The following is a 25,649-nucleotide window of genomic DNA, read 5'->3' on the forward strand; positions in this document are numbered from 1 at the left end:
ATCTTATTTATTTGTGTCATTTACACAATTCTTCTCATACAATCATTCAGTTTGAATAAAAACTTCAAAATGCATTCATAAGAAAACGGCATTGAGTGTGATAGTTTCTTCAATTATTATTTTTTTCCCTCATATATGTACTGTATTGTAAAGGAGAAGGGTGAGATACCCCCCCATACCACAAAGTTCATCATCAAGCTGCCTGCCGGCAATTAAATAAATGTCCAACAATAAGTACATTCATTGTTAACAAGACAATTCTATTTTGACGGCAGTCCATTGTATTGAAATGTTTTGGATCAAGAATCTATATAGAAACCGTAAACTTGACATTCAAGCAACATGTTAAGTCTTGTTCCTTCTGTACCCCCAAAGTTCAAGTTCAAGTTTTGACAACATTCTTTTCCTGAAGCCTTTTTTCAATAGTCTATCTTTAAAAAAAAAAAAAGAATTTGGCAGTAGTGAGAGTTGAAGACACTGGGTTTGCGTTGGATGGACAGCTGTGGTTTTGAAAACAAATGCCTGGTCAAAAAGCAATTAGGGTCCCTTTAAATAAGTCCTCTTGCCTTGGGTGGGGAGTTAGTACAATACTACCAACAGTGCAAGTATACGCCAATTTCAGCAAAAATCTCTTGAAGGGCAAACAAGACACTTAATGAGGACTTTACCATGGACAAGGAGCAACCTTGTGTTAAACAAAAGTGCAGTTTCTAGGGATACTGAGAAACTGGTCCATGAAAGATTTGAGATTCTTTTAAATGTTTTTAAAACTCAAAAGGTCTGTTACTACAGACGGTGCTGTATAAGCGCTGGTTCTTTGGCCGTGAGCCTCATCAAGGAGACTTTGCAAGACGCTTTAGTGGGTGCTTTGGATGGGTAAAAGCCCCCCCCCACACACACACACACACACTTTAAAACAATAAACAAAGCCCATGCCTGTTGGAAAAGCCAATTCTCCAATCAAGTCACCATGGCATCCACAAGGCATACAGACAATGGTATGCCAGTCTCTCTAACTCCCTCCTTCCATCAGGCCTCTCCACTTGACGCTCTTTACCCTTCACAGGGAGAGCCAAGATCTCGAGCCCATTACTTTCTCAAACCCTTGCTTCTACTGCCGTGACCTCTTACACTCTGTCTCCCATAACTACCTGCCTAACAGGAAATACAATCAATGTCAACAGTAATACTCTCATGCTCCTTTATCTCTCTTGATTCCTAGAGAGAGACCAGGAAAGAGCAGAGGTGATGGTTGAAAGCTGACCCCCCCTCCCCCACACACACACACACACACCAGCTCTTCGTCTACCAGGACGAGAAGAAGGGGCGCTTGCAATGAAACGTTTGGGTGAAGGCATTGCCCAGTGTGACCACGCGACCCTGGCCACCAGATCTGCTGCGCTCCACCACTACCCGGGGCATCTGCACCAGCTGGATGGGGCTCTTCCCGTCCTTCAGTGCCTGGCTCAGGTTCAACACCTTAGGGGGGTTGGGGGTGGGGTAAAATGTAAAGGTGGAGAGGGCCAAAGCGCCAGGGAAATAAAGGGAAAATGCATGCAAATGTTAAGTATGGAAGAGTGGAATGATAAGAGTAAAAATAGCAAGGTAGGCATAGTAGAGGAATAGATGTGGAGGAAGGGAGGACGGCAGGTAAAGGCAAAGGTCAAAAAGATAATGGGTCAGAAAATGAAGAATACAGGGGAAAGAGAATGTGGTGGAGAAGCCGTAAATACACAATGAAGGTTACACACCCCAAAATATAAAGGTTTGAATCCATACACAACTGATGGTGGTTCCACAATAATGTTCAGTCTATCAGAATAAACAAAATCATAAAATAAACAAAATCATGTCTTGAAATGTTTGATTTAGAAATTCCAAAAGGAGCTCAACTCACCTGCCCCCTCATCACCGACATCTGCCTCTCAAACATGGTTTTATCAAAACCTTTATCGGTCTGCAGAAGACAGAAAGACCATGAGGGAGAAGTCCCCTTGACATAGCTCCATGTCACAGTCTACAATTAAATGTGGGGTTGTTGTTTTTCAGGTTGGGTCAGAATAAATATCTTTTCTAATTTTTTTTAGACAAAGATACATATCTAACAGTTAGTTCATTTCTGGACTGCTTGTTTTTGCTCCTAGTTAAAAAAGAAAAAGAAAAAAGGAGGCATCTGGGTGGTGTGGCGGTCTACTCCGTTGCCTACCAACACGGGGATCGCTGGTTTGAATCCCCGTGTTACCTCCGGCTTGGTTGGGCATCCCTACAGACACAATAGGCTGTGTCTGTGGGTGGGAAGCCCAATGTGGGCATGTGTCCTGGTTGCTGCACTAGCGCCTCTGGTTGGTCAGGGTGCCTGTTCGGGGGGAGGGGGAACTGGGGGGAATAGTGTGATCCTCCCACATGCCACGTCCCCTTGGCAAAACTCCTCACTGTCAGGTGAAAAGAAGCGGCTGGTGATCCACATGTAATGGAAGAGACATGTAGTAGTCTGCAGCCCTTCCCGGATCAGCAGAGGGGGGTGGAGCAGCAACCAAGACAGAGTGGGGTAACTGGCCGGATACAACTGGGGAGAAAAAAAAGGAGGGGGGGGGGGCAAGGAAGCCAAAAAAAAAAAAAGTCCTCACACAGTAGTCCAGGTGGGTAGCTCTAGCATGCTAGGTTACAGAGCATAACTCCCAATATCTTTGTACCTGTTTTATCAATTGCATTATTTTGTATCAATAATTGTTAGGCTTTTGAATGCCATTTTTAGTAAGGAATCTAATCTAAAGCTCTACCGCTATTATAGGAATTTGATTGTTACATAGGCAGACACCTAAACTAGAGAGTCTTGGGTCTTGACAGAGAGAGATTCCTAACCTCAGATTAATACAGATACCCTAATTCACACTCTCTCTCTCTCTCTCTCTCTCTCTCTCTCTCTCTCTCTCTCTCTCTCTCTCTCTCTCTCTCTCTCTCTCTCTCTCTCTCTCTCTCTCTCTCTCTCTCTCTCTCTCTCTCTCTCTCTCTCTCTCTCTCTCTCTCACACACACACACACACACACACAGAGCCTCCATCATCATCCATCACCAAGCCTCAAATGATGCAGAGACATGTGATCAAAAAAGCAGTGCGTGGGGGGAGGGAGAGGGGGGGGGGAGAGAGAGAGAGAGAGAGAGAGAGAGAGAGAGAGAGAGAGAGAGAGAGAGAGAAATGCACAGAAACTAGAGTTGCAAATACACACCTTAAACATCTCATAGAGGTCCTCACAGAGGTCCTGGACAAAATTCATATCAGAGAGGCGGGACAGCACCAGGTCCCTGGTCTCCTGGGAGAAGGCCACCTTGGCTTGGGGCAGCCAAGCCCAGTGGAATGGGTCTGGGATTGGGAGAGATCACAGAGGTACAGATATAAGCTACTACAACACAGTGAAATGGTCCTTAACCACAAAAAAAAACTAAACAAAACAAAACAACCAATATACTTTTACTATCACATTGACGGCAGCCTTGCACTTGTGCTACTCATCAGGTGCCCATGTAGTATGAAGGATAAGATGATTAGAAGAGAGGAGGGAAAGGGAATGGAGGAAGCCTTGATAGAGTGGACTCCATACAGGCAGGCTCACTGGAGATTCAGTGCTACTGAATCAATACTTCTCCTACCCAAACATATAGAGCCAAGATAACTCAAGAGAGAGAATAAACAAACAAGGCAGACAGACAGAAAGAGAAAGAGACTGATAAAAAGAGATAGAGACAGACAAAAAAGAATCAAGAATCACTAGGCTTTACAATATCAGCACCAACTTACAGGCTCTCCATTCATCAGGGTGTTTAAAGGGGAAGGCTAGACCATTGTCTATGGCTGCAATCTTGATACAGGAGTCTGTACTGTTCTCAGGCCACTCGATGTCCTGCATCAGTGAAGAAGGAAGAAGGAAACCGGAATAAGTCATCATCACCAATAGCTGACTCAACACTAAATGACCGATAACCAGACATGTATTGATCAGTGTCCAAAGGGTTGATTGATTGCAGATGGATGAGAACCTTTGCTCATTTATCTGTGAATAACAACATGATGTTATACAGAGAGGTGGTATTTTGGTTGCTATGTAACTTGAACTGTCACTGTGGTTTCTGTTTATTCTACCCAAGGATATAAAATAAGTCCCTGCACAGGCAGCAGCGTGAAGAATGGTTTATATTTTATATATACACAAACTATATATATATTAGTTTGTGTGTCTGTATTAGAGATGAAGAGCATACGGCTTAAGTCTTTGTACACTTAATGACTAATGACATGCATGCATCGTTTATACCAGGGGTTCTCAAACTTATTACTCAAAGGTCTGCACGTGATTTTTTATTCAAGGTCAGAGGTCCGGAACGATTGGCGATAACAAAATAACATATAATCAACTCACTTGAAAGTTTTAAGCAACATACATTCAAGTTCAGTCAAAATACATTCGAGCCTGGGGCGTATGGGGAGTGCAGCGGTCTATTCCATTGCCTACCAATACAGGGATCGTTGGTTCGAATCCCTGTGTTACCGCCGACTTGGTCGGACATTCCTACAGACACAATTGGCTGTGTCTGTGGGTGGGAAGCCAGATGTGGGTATGTGTCCTGGTTGCTGCACTAGCGCCTCCTCTGGTAGGTCAGGGTGTCTGTTCTGGAGGGAGGGGGGAACTGGGGGGGAATAGTGTGATCCTCCCACGCGCTACGTCCCCCTGGTGAAACTCCTCACTGTCAGGCGAAAAGAAGTGGCTGGCGACTCAACATGTATTGGAGGAGGCATGTGGTAGTCTACAGCCCTCCCCGGATCGGCAGAGGGGGCGGAGCAGTGACCAGGACGGCTCGGAAGAGTGGGGTAATTGTAATTGGCCAAGTACAATTGGGGAGAAAAAGTGTGTGTGTGTGTGTGTGGGGGGGGGGGTGCATTTGAGCTTAGTGGGAGAAATGGCCTTGTTTGCCTGAAATTAGTTGCTTGAACCTTGGCACAAAGGTGTGATTGACAGTCGGAGACACTGATCCAAATGTTAATTTCAAAGACCCGCCCTACTCTGTCTCTGATTGGCTCTACCCCTAACACATGCATGTGCGCGCACACGCACACACACACACACGCACACACACACACACACACACACACACACACACACACACACACACACACACACAGAGCAAAGCAGAGGAGAGACAGTGAACCAGGTGACGTGACGACAGCATTACTTGAGTTGACGACAACTACACTCGTTACATTACTGTAAGTGCAATTAAATCTTCGCACCACCTCTAAAGCAAATTCTCCGTTGTAACGTTCATGCGTGACGTTGGCAGCAACAACCCAAAACAGAAAATGTTGCACTTCATAATGTATTGTATTCATAACACGAGGTATGGGCTGGGTCCAGATTGACTTGCCGTTCGGTACTGATGTGGACCAACGTCTGGACTTTGACAAGTCCTGGTTTATACTGAAGCCATTATGTCATTCATCCCCAACAAACATGACAACTCCCACAGATGGGGGGGGGGGGGGGGGGTCAGCTAAGTGTGTGTGTGTGTGTGTATGTGTGTGTGTATGCCACACATAATTATAATCTCACCTTTGCTTCTTCCCCTCCCCCTGGTTTTTCATACTTGATTAACCAGTTATCATTCCCTCGGTCTGAGGAAGCGAAAGATAAAAATAAAAAGTGTGTAGGAGAAGAAATCAAAGTATAAGACAGGCATATTTGCATTCAAGAGAGAAACATGATAAATTATTCATCTGTTTGAACTATCATTATCTTAGATCATGTGAGCTGTGTGCCCTCACAACAACAGCACAAACTAAGAAAAAGGCCTTAAACCACTCCCACCAACTTTTAGAAAAAGTTGCTTAAAAAATTATCTTTTAAATAATTGAGAAAATAAAAGTCAGTTCCATTTTGCCTTGTAACTATATGATGAATAGATGGATAGAGATTATGCTGGATGAGCTTCAATATTTTTCCATGGACTCGTGAACTGAGTTATTGTCACACAGCTGTAAAAATGCTTATTATAATTTGATCATTTAATTCAATCATAAAGCTTCCTCTCACAATTTCTTTTTTTACCCATAAGTCATCTTTGGGCTCAAAATGCCCTATAGCATCGATTCAAAACGTCTGCCCTCAGTCTTTCCATTTGTACTTCAGCCCAGTAGCAACCCCCATCCAATAGAATTAAACAGGCTGCGCTGCTGGTCGTGGCTTCCAGCTGTTTAACTAGGTGCAGGTATTATTTCTGACATTTGCAGCGCTTCATTCTGCATGAGGCCCATGAAACGATGGCTTTTGGACCACTACACAATGGTGTGTCTATTGCCTGAGCACACTGCTTTTGATTGCAAACAGAGAAGACACACCCTGGAGTACATAGTACATTCTCTCTCTCACTCACTTTCACCTGACATACCTGTGTTTCTGATCACATAGTCCAACACCACCAGCCTCTCAAACTGTGACTGCAGCTGCTTCCTGATGTTCTCTGGCAGCGGCTCCGCCTCGAAACGTCTCAGCCAATAGTCTGCTTCGTGGTAACCCTCTACAAACAGCTGAAATGAGCCCACCTGGAAATCACCAGACAAGATTAGATATATCACACATGTCACATTTATCTGTATCTTTAAACAACAGTTATGCTTTCAGAGGGCTTTACATTCCCATCCCATTGTATAAAAACAGGTAAACACGGTAAAAAGACAATGTTCACACATAATGCTTTGAACGCTCACACACAAACCAGCACTGCATCCTTCCACCTTCAGGTGGATTTATGGAACAATGACGTTAAGGGTTATGAGGTAATAATTTACAGGCCTTCACAGCTGTATTTATAGACCCTGCAAAGACTTTCACAAAGGAAAGTGGTGGCACAAACCAGTCTCAGCGGAGAGATGGGGAACAACACCATATGTCCACATCGCACCTAATCGCTTAAACTCACACTGACAATGCAATCATATACGTATAATACAAGAGCAAAGAAGTATTTGCTGTGAGAAAGCAGACATCAATTTCAACTGAGGTGACATTTAGGCTTCCTATGTTTGAATAGACCTGTCTTCATAGGAAGCAGCAAGAAAATGTGAAAAAAAAGTATTTCCTTTTCTGTCTTTTGCTGAGGCAGCATCAGCTGTTGTTGAAAGCTGGAAACCTCCACTCACCAACAATTCTACACCATTATATTTCATTTCCTAATGTAAAGTCATTTAACATCATATGCCATGGAAAAGACAACTTTTTTTTGCCCCCCCCCCCTTTTCTCCCCAATTGTACTTGGCCAATTACCCCACTCTTCGGAGCCGTCCCAATCACTGCTCCACCCCCTCTGCCTATCCAGGGAGGGCTGCAGACTACCACATGCCTCCTCCAATACATGTGTGGAGTCGCCAGCCGCTTCTTTTCACCTGACAGTGAGGAGTTTCGCCAGGGAGACATAGCGCGTGGGAGGATCACGCTATTCCCCCCAGTTCCCCCTTCCCCTCAGAACAGGTGCCCCGACCAACCAGAGGAGGCGTTAGTGCAGCAACCAGGACACATACCCACATTGGGCTTCCCACCCACAGACATGGCCAGTTGTGTCTGTAGGGACGCCCGACCGAGCCGGAGGTAACACGGGGATTAGAACCGGCGAGACCCGTGTTGGTAGGCAACGGAATAGACCGCCATGACACCTGGATGCCCCGAAAAGGCAACAATTTTGACATCCAATCAGTTACATCGTAATATTAGTAGTACATACGAGTACTATGATACTTCGTATAATACATTTTAAAACAACTGCAAAATGAGAAATTAACAAAAGAGAAATAAAATGCAACACATAGTATATTCATAAGAACAGCAGCACATAACAGGAGCAAACAAAAACAAAGACAATAAAATAGAGAAACGAGCAAGCCCAACTTCCCCAGCAAAGACACATCTTGAAACAAGCAAGGCTGAAGCCATTTGATCTTAAGAGAAGGTCATCCTCTGTTACCTTGGGTGGCAAGCCCACTCTGTGGAATCGTCGTCCCACCTTAGGGACCTTCTCTAAGGCATATTTCTTCCCCCTGGACTTTGCTCGGTCAATGGCGCTGTAGTGGAACGTGTCGCTGGCTAGATATACCACCTGATGGAGAAGAGCCATAAGTTTAAACCAGTCCTTCCTTGGTATGTATTTAGTTGTGGCCGGTCCTACTAGAGAAGGGAAACTTCTTTAGCTTAAAAGATGTATATACTAGAAAAACCGTCCTTTTGGCTCGGCATGGTTTTAAAGAAATAATTACAATGGCAAATAGCACACAAATGTTCACATATTACTATTTAATAACCAAGTGACTACAGTGTTGGAGTGCTTCACCTACAATATGGGGGAACCCGAATCTCAGAACCAAAATTACACCAGTCCCGACATCCATCTACAAAACTTGTACAAGAAGTGCTGCTCAGTTTCAGGGGCACTCTACTCAAATTCATTAGTATTCAATTTGATTAATTTTGTCACAATTCAAAACACTTTCATTTCACAGACAGAGAATGGCTGCCTGTTGTAGCCTAAGGCGTGATTCATGCTTCTGCGTAGAATCGACGCCAGGGGTCCAGCATAGGCATGCATACCAGTGGTGGCTGGTGCTAATTTTTTTTTGGGGGGGGGCACAATTTACCTTGGCACAGCACACCTGACAGCTGCTGACACACAGTCACAGAGTTATTAAGAAGGACAATGGATTTTATCAGGGTTCCTAGACGGTGGATGCTCGACAGTCAAGACGAGGCGTCATGGTGGGTGTGAACATGATTGACAGCCATGAGAACTGTCCAATCACATTAGATCAAAAAACATTAAAACAATACCAATTCACTGCCAATAAAAGTTGGAGTGTCTGGGGTGCACAGAACTGTGCCCCATGGAAAATCTGAAAAAAAAAACAATTAAGACAGCAGCCTCAGGTCACTGCTCACCAAAAGTTTGAGGGCTTACAGTCCAATAATATCAGGTCATTTTTTCGCCAAGGTCGGAAAAAATGAGTAAAAAGCTGAAAATTGCTGGATGCAATCCTTTAACCATCCTCAACAACACACTAAAAGTCCCCTTGTATCCTCCTTCAGCTTTTCCTGTTATGACATCATGATGTCATGAGTGTCACTGATGTTGAAAATAGTGTTTGAGCTAAGAAATACAGTCCACACGAGTTCATCATTTACCTCTTTGCAGCGCTATCTTCATTGTTTGAAAAAAGAGACTGCTTCAAAATGAAACATGTTATATCATGACGTCATGATGCCATCGTGGTGTCATGATGTCATGTTGTAAATATGTCCTAATTGAGCTTCAAGTTGTTTTTTCTTAATCTTTCACAGTATCAGGATGTTTTTTTCCATGTTTTTCAGGGTATGTCAAGAAGTGAAGATTCAGAAAAGTAAACACTGTTGTCATGGATGAGGTCAGCATTTGCACTCTGTGTGATGAAGAACTCTTAGCAGAGGAGGCAGTTACTGTGACTAGAGGACTGGATACCATTCGAAAAAGCAGCGTGCAGCAAGGGGACGGAATCGCAGAGAGGTTGACTGGCCTTTCATCCATTTATATGCACAAAATATGTCGTAAAAACTATACACGTCAATCTAGTATTGTGTCTGCGCTTCATCCTTCTCCAAAAAAACAAAAAACCCTCAGATCATCACTGCCACCATTCCACTTTAAACAACACTGCTTGTTTTGTGGTGATGACTGTGACATAACAGCGGAAACAAAAAAGCCTTTTGGCAGGCAGAAAAGTATACACGAAGTATGAACAATGTCCTGTAAAAACACTATTGCCAAAGCAGCAGATGAACACAATGACGAATGGGTACACATAGTACTTTCGCAAGTTGATTCCGTGTTTGACTTGGTGGCTGCTGAAGCCAAGTACCATGGCAAATGTTATGCAAATTTCTTCAAATTGCCATCAGAACATAAGCCAGGCCGTCCACAAGACAACGCTTTGGCCGAGGCACATGAAGAACTGTTCTCATACCTGAGTGAAAATTATGAATGCCAATACACAATTGATGAGTTACTTCAAAAACTTGCAGAATATCTTCCACAATCTGCAGAACTGTGTTCCGAGAAGACATTATATGGCCGTTTAGTCAAAAATAATCAAATAAAATATACTTGTGTATACTAAAATACATCTCCAATGAGGCCATTTCTCATGTAAATATAACATATGACATCATGACGCCATAACGGTGAAAGCAAAAGGAGGATACATGGGGACTTTTAGTATGTTATCAAGGCTACTGAGAGCCGTGCATACACCAATTTTTACCCTTTTACTAATTTTTTCTGACCTTTTGCCCATTTTGACTGGACTATTACATAAGGTATCGTTTGGCTGGCACCCTTCATCCAGGAAGTATAAGTATTCAGACAGAAATCAACCAAATACCATTTGGAACCAATATTTAATGGCTGCTAACAGGCGCTCACAGAGTGAAAAACACTTTTATTTCATAATTACTTGCATTATACAACTTAATTATATTTAACATGTTTAAGTAGATTTTCATCTCTTGATATCTGAAGGTGACATTTGCAGCTGAGTGTGAAATGGCTGGGATGAGAGTCAGCACCTCCAAGTCTGAGGCCATGGTTCTCTACCGGAAAATGGTGGATTGCTCCCTCCAGGTTGGGGATGAGTTGTTGCCTCTAGTGAAGGAGTTCAAGTATATCGGGGTCTTGTTCACGAGTGAGGGTAGGATGGAGCGGGAGATTGACAGGCGGATTGGCGCAGCATCAGCAGTAATGTGGACGTTGTACTGGACCGTTGTAGTGAAGAAGGAGCTGAGCCGGAAGGCAAAGCTCTCAATTTACCAGTCAATCTTCGTTCCAACCCTCACCTATGGTCATGACCTTTGGGTAGCGACAAAAAGGGTGAGATCGTGGATACAAGCGGATGAAATGAGTTTCCTCTGTAGCGTGTCTGGGCTCAGCCTTAGCGATAGGGTGAGGAGCTCGGACAGCCGAAGGGAGCTTGGAGTAGAGCCGCTGCTCCTTCACATTGAAAGGATCCAGTTGAGGTGGTTCGGGCCTCTGATTAGGATGCCTCCTGGGTGCCTTCTTTTGGAGGTTTACCGGGCACAGCCAACTGGGAGGAGACCCCGGGGTAGACGTATAACTTGCTGGAGGGACTACATGTCCAATCTGGCCTGAGAACACCTTGGGATCCCCCAGGAGGAGCTGGAGGGCGTTGCTGGGGAGAGGGACGTCTGGAGTGCCCTACTTAGCTTGCTGCCACCACCACCCGACCCCGGAGAAGCGGCTGATGAATGAATGAATGAATGATATTTGAAGGGGGTGGCGACCCAGCGCCCTGTACTGGCCAGCCGCCACCGGTAGACATGTATCCTACGCTGGAAGTTACGGCAGGGCCTGCCGTGCACCTCTCCAAAAATATAACTACACATTGCGCCAACGTGCGGTTACACAGACCACAACAATTGTGATTGGGCCGCTTGGTAGCACCTCATTTCCTCCTACGCATTTCCAATTGCTTCTTCTTGTTCTTCTGCTGCTTCTTCACCAAACAGTAACCATGGACCAAATCGAGGAGAGATTAATTGAGGAAGTTTGCAAATATGCACATTTGTACACTCCATCTCCTCCAATGTCTTCTCTTTTCTGCGTTGCATGAATTTCAGCACAAGTAACTGTTGTTCAATATTTATTAGCTCCAACTCCAACATAATCTGCTCTGTTTCAGTCACCAATGTTTGAAGTGCACAAAGAAACTTCTTCTGCTCTCTATGAGAAACTCAACACAGTGGCATAGAAACCCACCGCTAACTAGCGTTTTGGCAGTATAATTGCAGAACGAAGCAGACACACCAGCGCACAAGTATGACTGCTGACAACCACGTGGGCCACTTGTGTAAGGCAACAGGATAAGCTCTCCGTAGATTCTACACAGAAGCATAATTTTACCTTTAGATTATTGACATGGTTTCTAGCATATACACACAGGAAGACACCAGTAAAAAGATCTCCACCTTGGTTTTGGGGACCACCCCCAGGCCCAGCTTGGTGTCAACCAGAGAGGCAGCAGCCTCCGAGAGGTAGCCCTGATTTGGCAACAGGCAGCCTCGACCAAAACAACACGGACAGCATAGCTAGAGAGAGGAAAGGACATGAGGAGGAATGACAGATAGAAACAGACAAGGGGTGAGGAGGGTAGGAGTGAGAAGGAGAGCAGACAGGGGAAAGGAGAAGAGAAAAGATTTTTAAAATATTCAGGGGCATTCTTAATATAATTTTCTCTGTTTATATTTTTTCCATCAGTTTCTTAAAATCATAAATCATGTGAAACTGGTTACCTTATGAAAGTATTTGGTCCATTTGGGGTTCAGGTGGCCGTAAGGCTCCTCTGACTTTGGTTTGAAAACGCCAATGATTTTCTGTGGGAAGACAGGCCAGCATCCAATTAGACCAAAAAGGATTAACGCAGAGTACAATGGAATAGAAAGTGGATAATTCTGTAACAATGAAAATGTTGAAACCACTGAGCTGAGACTACACAAGTTATATCCAAAAAGAGACGTGTATGAATGGAAGGAGTGAAATCAGTGAATCAATATGAAATCATGGCAGTTTCGGCTTACATGTGGTAAAAGACTACAGAGTCTGCTGTAAGCTAAAAACAAAGACACACTGAAATAAAAACCTTGGCACTGAATTCAAACACATCACTGGCGATAAGCTCAAAATGGCTACATAAGTACAACCTGGAGGAAAACGCATAACAGCTTATTCAAACAGTATAGCAGTATTACTGAACAACATTGACAAAAATATTCCCCTAGGGATCAGTATGCCCTTTTGCTGACAATGACTCTTGCCCCTTAAAATGTCTGCATGGCATTGCATTTCCACAGGGGTTTTGTATGCTTAAATCATTTTTTTCCAAATCACATGACAAGAAGAATGACTATAGATACTGTTACAATCAAAAGTTCTGAAATATGATATAACATTTTGGCCACATCACCTAACATAACAGAAGCGATAGAAAGGGCAAGAAAAAAAATTGAGCGTGACTCTACTAAAATGCTTCTTTCTCCCTGCGGTATACACTGAGCTTGTTAATGTGATGCTAGTCACATACACTGGATATCTGTTATCAATAGAGCCATCGCTAGCTGCATTATTCAGGATGAAGCCCTCCTAAACTCCTGCACTCTGACCACTCTTCCCCCTTTTCCATCACTTTTAATTTCCTCTTGCCTCTATTCCTCACTAATTCGGCCGTTTAGTTCTCCTCCAAAAATGCATTGCAGCACTGACCAAGAAGTTATACACACCTGCTGCCAGTCTGCCAGCATTGTCAGTTTCAACTACCTGTTAAAATTGCTTGATGAACTGGCATGCAAACGGGTTAGGGATGAAAAGGGTGAGAAGGATGCATGACCAGAGAAAAACATAGACCCAGTCGGGAGTTCTGGGGGTATGCTCCCCAAAACATTTATTTAGGAAACATAAGCTACTAAATGCTCATTTCTGACATCTTTTAGGATTACTCTTGTGCTGGTCACAAGCTAACAAAATTACAAGATTGAGCAAAATAAAGAACAAGCTCTTAATCTATTAAGTGCAAATGTACCTTTACATATGATATGCTCACATTTACAAAGAAAATTAACAAAGGGCAGTTCCACCAGGTACACAAGTAATTGCAATTATTTTCAAAATTATTACTCTCCATATCCACTCTGTGCTAGAAACCATGTTAAAATGTGAATAAAAAATTACAAATGTGAATATGAAGGAGTATCCTATGCTTTAGGACTGGTGGGGGGGGGGGGCTAAAGGAGTCTGTCCTTATTTTTTCATCTTGGCCTGGACCAGTGTGTCTCAAGGGCCCGCTTTTGCTGTTTTGCCGTATGCCTCATCGTTGCCCTTTTCAGCCATCTGCCTTTGCTCTCCTGAGCACTGCCAGATGGTTGGCAGCCATACTTGCTCTGCTGCCATCGCTTTTCTTTTTTTTTTTATAAATTTATTTCTGATTTTTCCCTTTTTCTCCCAATTTAGTGGCCAATCGATCCCTATTTTAATTCAAACACCCACCCTCGCACTGTATGCGTTCGCCAACTGCATCTCTCCGGCCGGCAGTCTCGAAGGAGACCGCCTCGCCACTTTCGTGACAAGGCGACTCCAAGCCGAACCACTGTTTTTCCGACACACACAGAGACGCATTCACGTGACGAACACAAGCCGACTCCGCCCCCCTCCCGAAGACAGCGTTGCCAATGATCGCTGCTTCGTCGAGTCCGGCCATAGTCGGATCTGACGAGACCGGGGCGCGAACCCCAGTCCCCAGTGGGCAACTGCATCGACACAGAGCCGATGCTTAGACCGCTACACCACCGCGGACTCCGCCATCGCTTTTCTAGCGGACTCTGCTGCCATTGGTGTTTGTCAGTGGTCACACATTGCTAACAATTCTTGTTACCTCAAGTTTGATCTCTTATCTCAGGCATTCTGACTGGCAGGTATTTTTCGGTTTTCAAGTTGACGCCTTCTCTATAGTTTGGTGGCTGACACTGTGGCAACTTCGTTTTGGCCTTTTCCATACAGCAGGTCACAGACCGATGGTCTGGGCTCGCACTGTACTGTGACTAGCAAATTGATTGGTTGCTGCTTTGTTGACAGTCGATGCAAATGCATCCAAACGTGCATCCGTAACATCAGATGTTCACGCTCCACTGTCTTTCTAGGAAGTCACTTTGAGACAGCAGGCTCTCACCCCCCCGCATTATTTCTCAGATCTGCACGAATCATATCTTGGATTCAAAACAGCAAATTTCGCCAAAAGATTACAAGTTTACACACCTGGATGAAATGGAAATACAGCAATGACTGAGCAATAAATGAGCCCCTCTTTACTCTTAACAATTACAGTTGTAGTGCATTTGAGCAAGGCACTGAACCCCCAACGGATACAGCGAAGCCCCTCACTTGGCCAACAGTGTCCGCACCTCTCCAACCACCAAGAAATTCTTAGTTAACTAGCCTTTTAAAGAGTTCTAAATAAATCTTTTCATCTTTTCTCTAGTTCACTCTGAACATATTCTTCTTCTCCTACCCTTCCTTCACGTACCAACTCTATCCATCCATTCATCCATACATCCCTCACCCCTTTGGGATCCTTGACAAAGTAACTTCCACTGGATCCCTGGGAAATCCTCTCCGGGAAGACTCCATTCTCAATGGCTTGTTCTGCCCTCTGAATGATGTCAGCAAACTCTGGATCATCAGGGAAATGGTTGAAGTCCCCACTGCTAGTGCCTACAGGGGAAGGTTGACAACAGCAGAGATGCATGACACCTTACATAGCAGGCATGTTGCTAACTCACTTACACAGAGCATCTTTCATGTTCTGTGCTCTTAAATTGAGACTCCTTGTCTCAATGAGACCTTCCTGATTAAATAAAGGTTATATCAAAAAAATTAAAAATAAAGACAGAAGTGGAGGCAATGACAAGTAGAGGCTAAGGAGAAAGTTAAGGGGGAGATGTCGTTCTACTGCCAGATAAGGGTATATTAGAGTGACTGGATGAGGAAGATCTGGGTGCTAGGCTAGTATTACGCAGTGTGGAGAGGGAAAAATGTGGTATTTCTTACAGGGGTGGAGACTTACAAGTTACTCTTACTAGAGACAAAACTCATGTTCGCAACGTTGTTGAGGACACAGGCTTACACACAAAAGCACACAGGGCACGTTGTGTAATCAAATGACCCGGTGCATCTTCATTCTCCTCTCCACAGAGGGCAGAGCAGTCAGCTGATGTCATGGCTCCATATGTTCACTATCAGTCACAGTGAGTCACAGAAGGGGCTGAGAGAACATGAAGGAAATAGACAATGGGTGGAGGGCAGAAAGGGCGCGATGGGCACAGAAAAGGGAAGACATGCAACTCGCCATTTCTTGTAGAAAGATGAGGAGAAACGGAGACTGACTCTGAGACAGATGCCTCTTGCTCACCAAAATTCTGGAATTTTATTGGGTTTCAAAACCTGGGATTGTTGATACATCTGCCTTTCACATCCATCCATCCATCCATTAACCAAGTTGCTTAACCCAATTGGGGTCGCAGGATGCTGGAGCCTATCCCAGCAGTCACTGGGCAGCAGGCGGGGAGACACCCTGGACAGGCTGCCAGACAATCACAGGGCTGACATATTCACACCTAGGAACCTTTCACATCACTTAGCTAATTCCAGCTTTTTCCCAGAAAGCCACCTTTCACACAAATACCCAGCAAATTCCTGCATTTTAGTCATGTTAGACCTGTCCTGTCCCCCATATCATCAGCTCAATGCTCATATTGAGCTTGAAAATATGTTGCGTGGACTACATCTAATGAGTTGCTGCTATCGTTTAATATAGTGCCAGTGTTTGCAAAATACAGTGATGCTTGAAAGTTTGTGAACTCTTTAGAATTTTCTATATTTCTGCATAAATAGGACCTAAAACATCATCAGATTTTCACACAAGTCCTAAAAGTAGATAAAGAGAACCCAATTAAACAAATGAGACAAAAATATTATACTTGGTCATTTATTTATTGAGGAAAATGATCTAATATTACATACCTGTGAGTGGCAAAAGCACGTGAACCTCTAGAATCAGCAGTTAGTTTGAAGGTGAAATTAGAGTCAGGTGTTTTCAATCAATGGGATGACAATCAGGTGTGAGTGGGCGCCCTGTTTTATTTAAAGAACAGGGATCTATCAAAGTCTACTCTTCACAACACATGTTTGTGGAAGTGTATCATGGCAAGAACAAAGGAGATTTCTGAGGCCCTCACAAAAAGTGTTGTTGATGCTCATCAGGCTTACAAAACCATCTCTAAAGAGTTTGGACTCCACCAATCCACAGTCAGGCAGATTGTGTACAAATGGAGGAAATTCAAAACCATTGTTGCCCTCCCCAGGAGTGGTTGACCATCAAAGATCACTCCAAGAGCAAGGCGTGTAATAGTCGGCCAGGTCACAAAGGAACCCAGGGTAACTTCTAAGCAATTTAAGGCCTCTCTCACATTGGCTAATGTTAATGTCCATAAGTCCACCATCAGGAGAACACTGAACAACAATGGTGTGCATGTCAAGGTTGCAAGAAGAAAGCCACTGCTCTCCAACAAGAACATTGCTGCCCATCTGCAGTTTTGCTAAAGATCCCATGGACAAGCCAGAAGGCTATTGGAAAAAAAAAATTTTGTGGACAGATGAGACCAAAATAGAAATTTTTGGTTTAAATGAGAAGTGTTGTGTTTGGAGAACACTGCATTCCAGCATAAGAACCTTATCCATCTGTGAAACATGGTGGTGGTAGCATCATGGTTTGGGCCTGTTTTGCTGCATCTGTGCCAGGATGGCTTGCCATCATTGATGTAACTATGAATTCTGAATTACACCAGCAAATTCTTAAGGAAAATGTCAGGACCTCTGTCTGTGAACAGAATCTCATGAGACCGTGGGTCATGCAGCAAAATGACAACCCTAAGCACACAAATCGTTCTACCAAAGAATTGTTAAAGAAGAATAAAGTTAATGTTTTGGAATGGCCAAGCCATAGTCCTGACCTTAATCCAATTGCAATGTTGTGGAAGGACCTGAAGCGAGCAGTTCATGTGAGGAAACCCACCAACATCCCAGAGTTGAAGCTGTTCTGTATGGAGGAATGGGCTAAAATTCCTCCAAGCCAATGTGTAGGACTGATCAACAGTTACCAGAAACATTTAGTTGCAGTTATTGCGCATGGGGGGGCAAAGGTTCACATACTTTTGCCACTCACAGTTATGTAATATTGGATCATTTTCCTCAATAAATAAATGACCAAGTATAACAGTTTTGTCTCATTTGTTTAATTGGGTTCTCTCTATCTAGGACTTGTGTGAAAATCTGATGATGTTTTAGGTCATATTTATTCAGAAATATAGAAAATTATAAAGGGTTCACAAACTTTCAAGCACCACTGTATGTGGTTTATTACATCAGCTTTACAGTGCAGTGGAAAAGAGAATATTTGGCTGCTAGAATGCAGTCATCAATTTCAAAAATGCATATCAAGAATGTGGATATGCATTTTTCTAAAGGCTGCATGCTTATTTTGTCCAACACAACGTGTTGTCTATGTAAATGTGGGAATTCTGTGCGAGACCCTTTCCCACTGACACAATCCTAGGACACAGCTGAGCCAATGTCTAGAACAGGGGTCGGGAACCTTTTTGACTGGGAGAGCCATAAAAGCCAAATATTTCTAAATATATTTCATTGAGAGCCATATAGTATTTTTAACGTATAATAAATTAAATATGTCTTACTTTTAATGCGACTTCTGTTGCTGCATGGTTTTGCTGATGGCCTTGTAGTCTGGTTCATACGTGGTGAGGTTGAGCTTCATGCAGGCGTTGAGGCTTCCATCAGTTAAACGTGAGCGTAGGTTGGTCTTAATGTTCCTCATATGCGAGAAAGACTGTTCACATGCATATGTAGAGCCAAACATGGTCAATACGGCAATACTCACACGCTGCATTGTGTGGTATGTCACAGGAAGCTCGTTCCAAGTTTTAAGAATCAGCTGGTCTTCAGGTTGAAGATTTTTAATTTCTGTCCACTTGTGTTCCCTCGCCAGCTCTGCTCGCTGTCGCGCAAGACTTTCCAACTCTCCATTAAGTGACTTGAACTTACTCATCCACATGTCTGATGCCTTCAGGTCAGCAACTTCCAGCTCAAAGTCTCCGATAGAGACCCCGGGGATGCATGTCAGGTCGATTTTGTCCACTGCACACTCATGTGGATGAGTGATGAACTTGAAAAGACCAGTGCGCGCACGAAATTCTCCAAAACGTGCTTTGAATGACTGCAGGAGATTGAACGTAAAGCCAGCTAGCTGCTGGAGATCCAGATGTTGAGTGGAGTCACTTGCTAAGCATGCATCTCTAAATTGTTGCAGTCTTTCAAAGTGCAGAAGACGACCTGTTTCAATGTCCCTGAGAAAGACTTCCAGCTTGCTTTCAAATGCAAACACTGCTTGTTGAAGGGATGAGATTGTATTTCCAATACCTTGCATTTTCACATTGAGCTGGTTCAGATGGCCAGTTATGTCCACGAGATAGTGAAACTGCAGGAGCCAGTCAGTGTTGTCTAGCTCAGGATGCTTGACGCCTTTCATTTCAAGAAAAGTCCGGATTTCACTCAGGCAAGCTGCAAAACGGCTGAGCACCTTCCCCCTTGACAACCAACGCACGTTGCTGTGTAAAAGCAGACCGGGATAATGATTCCCAACTTCTTCTAACAGAGCTTTAAACTGGCGATCATTTAAAGCTCGGGCAACAATAAAGTTGACCACTCGAATGACCAGAGACATCACCTCGCCAAGCTCCTGGCCACACGTCTGAGCGCAAAGCGCCTCCTGGTGCAGGATGCAATGAAAACTTAGGATGGCTCTCTTTTCATGTTCACGGAGAAGCGCTACAAATCCTTTGTTCTTCCCCAACATACAGGGTGCACCATCAGTACAGACAGAAATAAGTTTATCCATCGGTAGTTTTTTTTCTTTAGCAAACTCCATGAAAGACATGAATAAATCCTCTCCTCTTGTTGTCCCTTTCATTGGCAAAACAGCCAAGCTTTCCTCACGCAGTGTGTCACCTGCAGCATACCTGGCAATGATACTGCACTGAGATAGATGGCTAACGTCTGTTGACTCATCTAACGCGAGAGAAAAGTATGTCCCGGCGTTTATGTCCTTAATTTGTGTTTCCTCGACTTGATTTGCCATCATGATGCTACGATCGTGCACAGTTCTTGCTGACAGGGGCATGTCTTTTATTCGTTTGATTATCTTGTCTTTATTTGGGAAGTCATCAAACAGTTCATTGGCCACATCAAGCATGAATGTTTTGGCATACTCGCCATCTGTGAATGACTTTCCATTCCTTACTATTGCCAAAGCCCCCGCAAAGCTAGCGGAATTCCCGTCACCTTGCTTGGTCCACACACGTAGTTGCTGCTGACTCGTCTGCACTCTCCGCTGTAGCTCCTCGCATGCCCTTTTCCTGCTGTCCCCCGCTGGATATTTCGATGCAAATGAAGCATGGTGCGTATCGAAGTGCCGCTTTATATTTGACCGTTTCATCGATGCAATTTTATCATTGCATATTAGACATACCGCAGATCCTGCTCTCTCCACAAATGCAAATTCCTCTGTCCACGCAGCCTGGAATGCACGGTAATCATCGTCTTTTTTTCTTTTCGCCATCTTTTCCGTTACAAGGGTTGAAGCGGATAAACTAGTTGGCTATCTGATAAAATTGATTTCTTCACCTTTACAATGATGGCGAGTATGCCATGCTCGCGAGCCATTGGTTCCCGACCCGACCCACGGGTGACCCGTGAAATCTATCTTCAGAACTAATTTCTGTTTACTTTAAAATGACACAGTATTATTAAGAAATATCACAAGTATTTTAAAATCAGTTCCAAACTGATTTTTTTGAAAAAAAAAATAATTTTCAACTCAAAATTGTCTGGGAGCCATATGCCGTCACCGGAAGAGCCATATATGGCTCGCGAGCCATAGGTTCCCGACCGCTGGTCTAGAAGATAGCTGTGCCATACCCAGATCCAAATTCCTAGGATTTTGAGTGACAGGCCCTTTCACATGCAAGGTGATCCAGGCAAAAACCTAGGGTTTTATTTCAGCAAGAAAGAGGTAGACTATAAGTCATTCAGTGGGCGATAGACAGAGAAGCTGAAAGTGGAAGCAAGAAGAGCAGATAAGAGGCATCTGGAAATTAGATCTGGGCTATAAGTCTTTTAAGAGCACTAAGAAGACAATGATCAGAGTTTTTCCCAGCCCTGTGGCCCACCTAGGCTGCATGTTTTTACTGATCACATACTTCCATCCATCCATCCATTGTCCAACACCGTTTATCCTACCCAGGGTCCCGGGTGCTGGAGCCTATTGCAACAGTCATTGGGTGGCTGGCGGGGAGACACCCTGGACAGGCCGCCAGGCCATCACACCCCCCCCCCCACACACACACACGCCTAGGAAAAATTTAATAAGGCTGATCCAGCTGACCTATATGTCTTTGGATTGTGGGCGGAAACCAGAGCACCTGGAGGAAACCCATGTAGACACGGAGAGAACATGCAAACTGCTCACAGAGGATGACCCGGGGCTCGACCCCCAAGGTTGGACTACCCCGGGGCTCGAACCCAAGGCCTTCTTGCTGTGAAGTGGCCGTACTAACCACTGCGCCACCATGCCGCCTAGTGTGTGTGATCACACATACTTGACTGTTCAATATTCCAGTCTTTTGTAGCATTTCTTTGCATACGCTACATGTATTTGAAACAAACACAAATTGTGCCTTTTAAACTGCTGAAGGTGCCATTGTGAACAAAAGCACAATATTCTTACTTTCATTCACAATGGCTGCTGTGTGAATTTAGTGATGACTCAGTGATATACATTATGGAAAAGCCATCAACCTAGTAAATTTTAACCAGTGCACAAGAAATCCCACTTGGACCTTTTACTGTTGTGATGATTTGGGCCGAGCTCCTTTTGTATTAGGATACTTGTAAGGCAGGAGGAGTCTGGTAAGCCTTTTCCTGTGTTAAAGCCCCATGTAGCCAGTCTATCGCTCTGAGCAAGCTGCCCTCCTACTGGGAGAGAACTCTGCAGGGGCCATTAAGTCACCAAGGGCTCTGATAGATGGACATTAAAAATTGAGAAGGACTACACACAAGTGAACCCACACAGCAGCATTTATTTCCGTGTACGTCACATGACGTGATAAAGTGTACATAATGCGTGGTTATTTGATAACATGCTGGCTTTCTGTTTCAGATAAAGAGAGGTAGTGAAAGAGAGGAAGATTGAAAGAGTCAGAGGGATCCTGCCCAGCCACATGTGTCATTATTATACATTTTGATAATCAATAATCCAGTCTAGCTCAAGCATGCATCCATTATTGGACAGACAGCTGAATGAACATATTAAACTATGTCTTATCCTTCTCATAGTCACCAATATCTGGGATAAAAATAAATAATCTAAACATCTCTGCCCCGCACACATAGGATTATTTATTTATTTGTTTTTTGGGGGGGGATTCCCCCCCCCCCTTTTGCTCCCCAATTGCACCTGGCCAACTACCCCAGCCGTCCCGGTCACTGCTCCATCCCCTTTGCTGATACGGGGAGGGCTGTAGACAACCACATGCCTCCTCTGATACATGTGGAGTCACCAGCTGCTTCTTTTCACCTGACAGTGAGGAGTTTCGCCAGGGGGATGTAGTGCATGGGAGGATCACGCTATTCCCCACAGTTCCCCCTCCCAGCCGAACAGGCACGCTGACCAACCAGAGGAAGCGCTAGTGCAGCGACCAGGACACACAGCCGCATCCGGGTTCCCACCCGCAGACACGGCCAACTGCGTCTGCAGGGACGCCCGACCAAGCCAGAGGCAACACGGGGATTCAAACCAGCAATCCCCGTGTTGGTAGGCAACAGAATAGATTGCCACACCACCCAGATGCCCACAGAACTATTTTTGAAACACATTTTGCCAGAATCTAGGACAATTATAATGAGTCTGCTTGAGATAACTTTTGTGACACCTTTTAGGCCTGTGTGAAACAAGTGTTCAAATTCCACAGCGTGATACAGAATCACTGCCCGCGTTTGGTGTACTGTTATGGGGACTGACTCAAAGCTTTGACGTAAACTAAGTGAGAAATTTTCCCATACATACTGCATCATTTTGATGCTGTTATTATTATTATTATTATTATTGTGATAGTCATGTGTTGGTTTGCACGCTTACATAAAAGAGCAGGGTGAGAAACCTGCGGTGCAGATGGCCAAGACCAACATGAAGGACTGGACAAGGCAAGACTATGTGAAAGAATATAGTCTGGTACTGGGGAGATGTGTACTACAATCAAACATTAGTTTAAATTAAGGGACAATCAGGGGGCGTCCGGGTAGCGTAGCTGTCTATTCCGTTGCCTACCAACATGGGGATCCCGGTTCGAATCCCCGTGTTACCTCCGGCTTGGTCGGGCGTCCCTACAGACAGAATTGGCCGTGTCTGCGGGTGGGAAGCCGGATGTGGGTATTGTCCTGGTCGCTGCGCTAGCGCCTCCTCTGGTCGGCCGGGGAGCCTGTTCAGGGGGGAGGGGGAACTGAGGGTAATAGCGTGATCCTCCCATGCGCTAGATCCCCCTGGCAAAAATCCTCACTGTCAGGTGAAAAGAAGCGGCTGGCGACTCCACATGTGTCGGAGGACGCATGTGGTAGTCTGCAGCCCTCCCTGGATCGGCAGAGGGGGTGGAGCAGTGACCAGGATGGCTGGGAAGAGCGGGGTAATTGGCTGGATGCAACTGGCGAGAAAAGGGGGTAAAATACAAAAAAAAAAAAAAAAGAAAAAAATTAGGGAAAAATCTTGACCTTGATGAAAATCTTGTTCATGACATTCATTAAAAAAAACTGTTTTCACATGTAATACCCCCAACTAGGCAAAAAGCCAGTAAACCCTGATTGAACTATTTGTTAAAATGTGGCTTTTTAACACATTCGACCAGAATAAATCACTGTGACACAGTGTTTCTCAGCCCCGATACACGCTGTTCTCTCATCGTCTGCTCTGGAGAGAACATCATGCCAAACTCCATTCAGACTTCTGACAGCTCAATGTTACCTTCTTTAACTTGCTTAAGATTGATCTCCACTGCCTGCTGCTGCATCCCCCCTCGGGTTATTATGGTGTGGGAAGATTGTGGGAATAACATCTAAATGAATTATGCAAGTTGACATTTTATTGAAAAAAAAACAACTGCTGCATGAGGAATCAGACTTACGCCAAATTCATCAGACACACAAGTTGAAGTCCTGTCCTGTGAGGCATACCTTAACTTGCCACTTGAATACAAAGTAAGCTAAGATTTATTTACCAAATTCATAATGTCATTTAGTTTGAGCTTGTCCTCAGCCCCGTTACACAATTTAGGAGACAATGGCTTGTGTTGGGGCTGGAAATCTCATTTACACTACATAAGAACAACCTTGATATGCTCGACCGGGGGCACTGAAACTGAAGCAACAAAGAAGTGGGACACTAACACCTGTGATTTCAGCCTCAGCCAGTCTACCTGTGGCCTAGATTACAAGCCTTGAATGCATGTGAGCAGAACAATAGATGTCAGCGAAGACACCGAATGATTCATAATGAAGAACACGGAGCGTGGGGGACGAGGTGGGTGGCAGCAGGAGGGATGATGACAAAATCCAATCAGCAATCAAATGAGAACATATGCCGTTTCTATGGTGACCAGATCTTCTCTTCTTGTCATCTCACCTCCACTTTGTTTTTCAGAGCTACAACCCCCTTTTGTTTTGAGCAGCCTTTGACAAAGTGTGATGGGAGTGTGGGGGGACAGATCTTCGCAGGAATCTAAGTTCTTAATGTTTCCAAATAATAGTAACTCCAATAAATGCTAAGGCAACTGCGCCATTCTGGATGAGGTCTTCATTGCCTTGATATTACAAAATAACCGCAGCATCGAGTATGTTTATCGCTGAACCCAATAGCCTGTCAGATCACTTGCGACTGATTTTGAAGAGCTTTTCTTTTCTTTTTCGTGCACCGATTATTGAGCAACAAACAAAACAAAACAAAACAAACAGCAACAGCCCAAAAGTTGGATTTTAAGTCTCAAAGTGAAAGCTCAACTTCGAGGGCCCTATATCAATACCTCTTGTCAGCGGTATTAATATAGGTATACATATTTGAGTTTTAGAGCAAACTAAAAGTAAGTCAGGTCAATTTAGCTGTACAGCCCAATATCACAGATTACAAATTTGGCTCAAGGGGCTTTACAGCAACACAAGTAACTAGATTAAAAACAGGTCAGAGCTATGTTAGACGTTTTTTTTAATGAAATTCACACAGCTGTACGTATTTGTATTTCATCCAAACAGCGCGGATGTTTCTGGTGTAGCAGGCCAACTAAAGAGAGTGTTAGCGCTTGGAGGTGGCCGCCAGTTTATCCGACACTCACCCGGCGAGGCCGACGTGTCTTTATCCGACGACGAGCTGTTTCTGTTCCGCCTGCTCCGCTTCTCTCGGCCGCCCCGCGGAGACGACGAGCTCCCCGCCAAGCAAGGCAGCAGCAGCGCCTCTTCCCCCGAGCCGTCCGTCTCCAGCTCCGTGAGGACACTTTCACACGAATCCGACACACGGATGGCGAATCCCGGGCTGGCACCGGACTCCGACCCGCTCCGGTTCTTGTCAAATAAAACCCTCGGTGCCTCCGGCGGGACAAAGTTGGACAACGACACCTCGGACGCCGCTGTCGCGGCTGCGAGGTCCAACACCGGCTCGCTGGCTCCCGGCTCGCTGGGAGCGCATTCGGACATCATTTTCGGCCACTTCAGAAAAATGTGAAAGGACGATTTTTGACAAAGTGTTCAGGCTTCCATTCTACAGACGTTTCCCTTTCTCCCCGTATGCAGAGATTAAAAACAAAATACTGGAAAGTGGTTGCTTCCGTCCACTAAGTGTGCTCATAATCCGACAA

General features: G+C 44.5%; 1 protein-coding gene across 1 annotated transcript; it reads right to left on the reverse strand.

The window, feature by feature from the left end:
* Positions 1-25,649, reverse strand: pi4k2b (phosphatidylinositol 4-kinase type 2 beta). Its single transcript, XM_056280333.1, has 11 exons — positions 25,131-25,649; positions 15,188-15,339; positions 12,372-12,452; positions 12,048-12,167; positions 8,008-8,139; positions 6,439-6,592; positions 5,604-5,665; positions 3,797-3,899; positions 3,228-3,361; positions 1,898-1,957; positions 1-1,479 (listed from the first exon to the last, which is right to left on the reverse strand). Exons 1-11 carry the CDS (start codon positions 25,489-25,491, stop codon positions 1,306-1,308), a joined length of 1,533 nt encoding a protein of 510 aa, XP_056136308.1. The 5' UTR covers positions 25,492-25,649; the 3' UTR covers positions 1-1,305.

Source organism: Lampris incognitus, chromosome 5 (genome assembly GCF_029633865.1).
Source record: "Lampris incognitus isolate fLamInc1 chromosome 5, fLamInc1.hap2, whole genome shotgun sequence".
Lineage (NCBI taxonomy): Eukaryota > Metazoa > Chordata > Actinopteri > Lampriformes > Lampridae > Lampris > Lampris incognitus.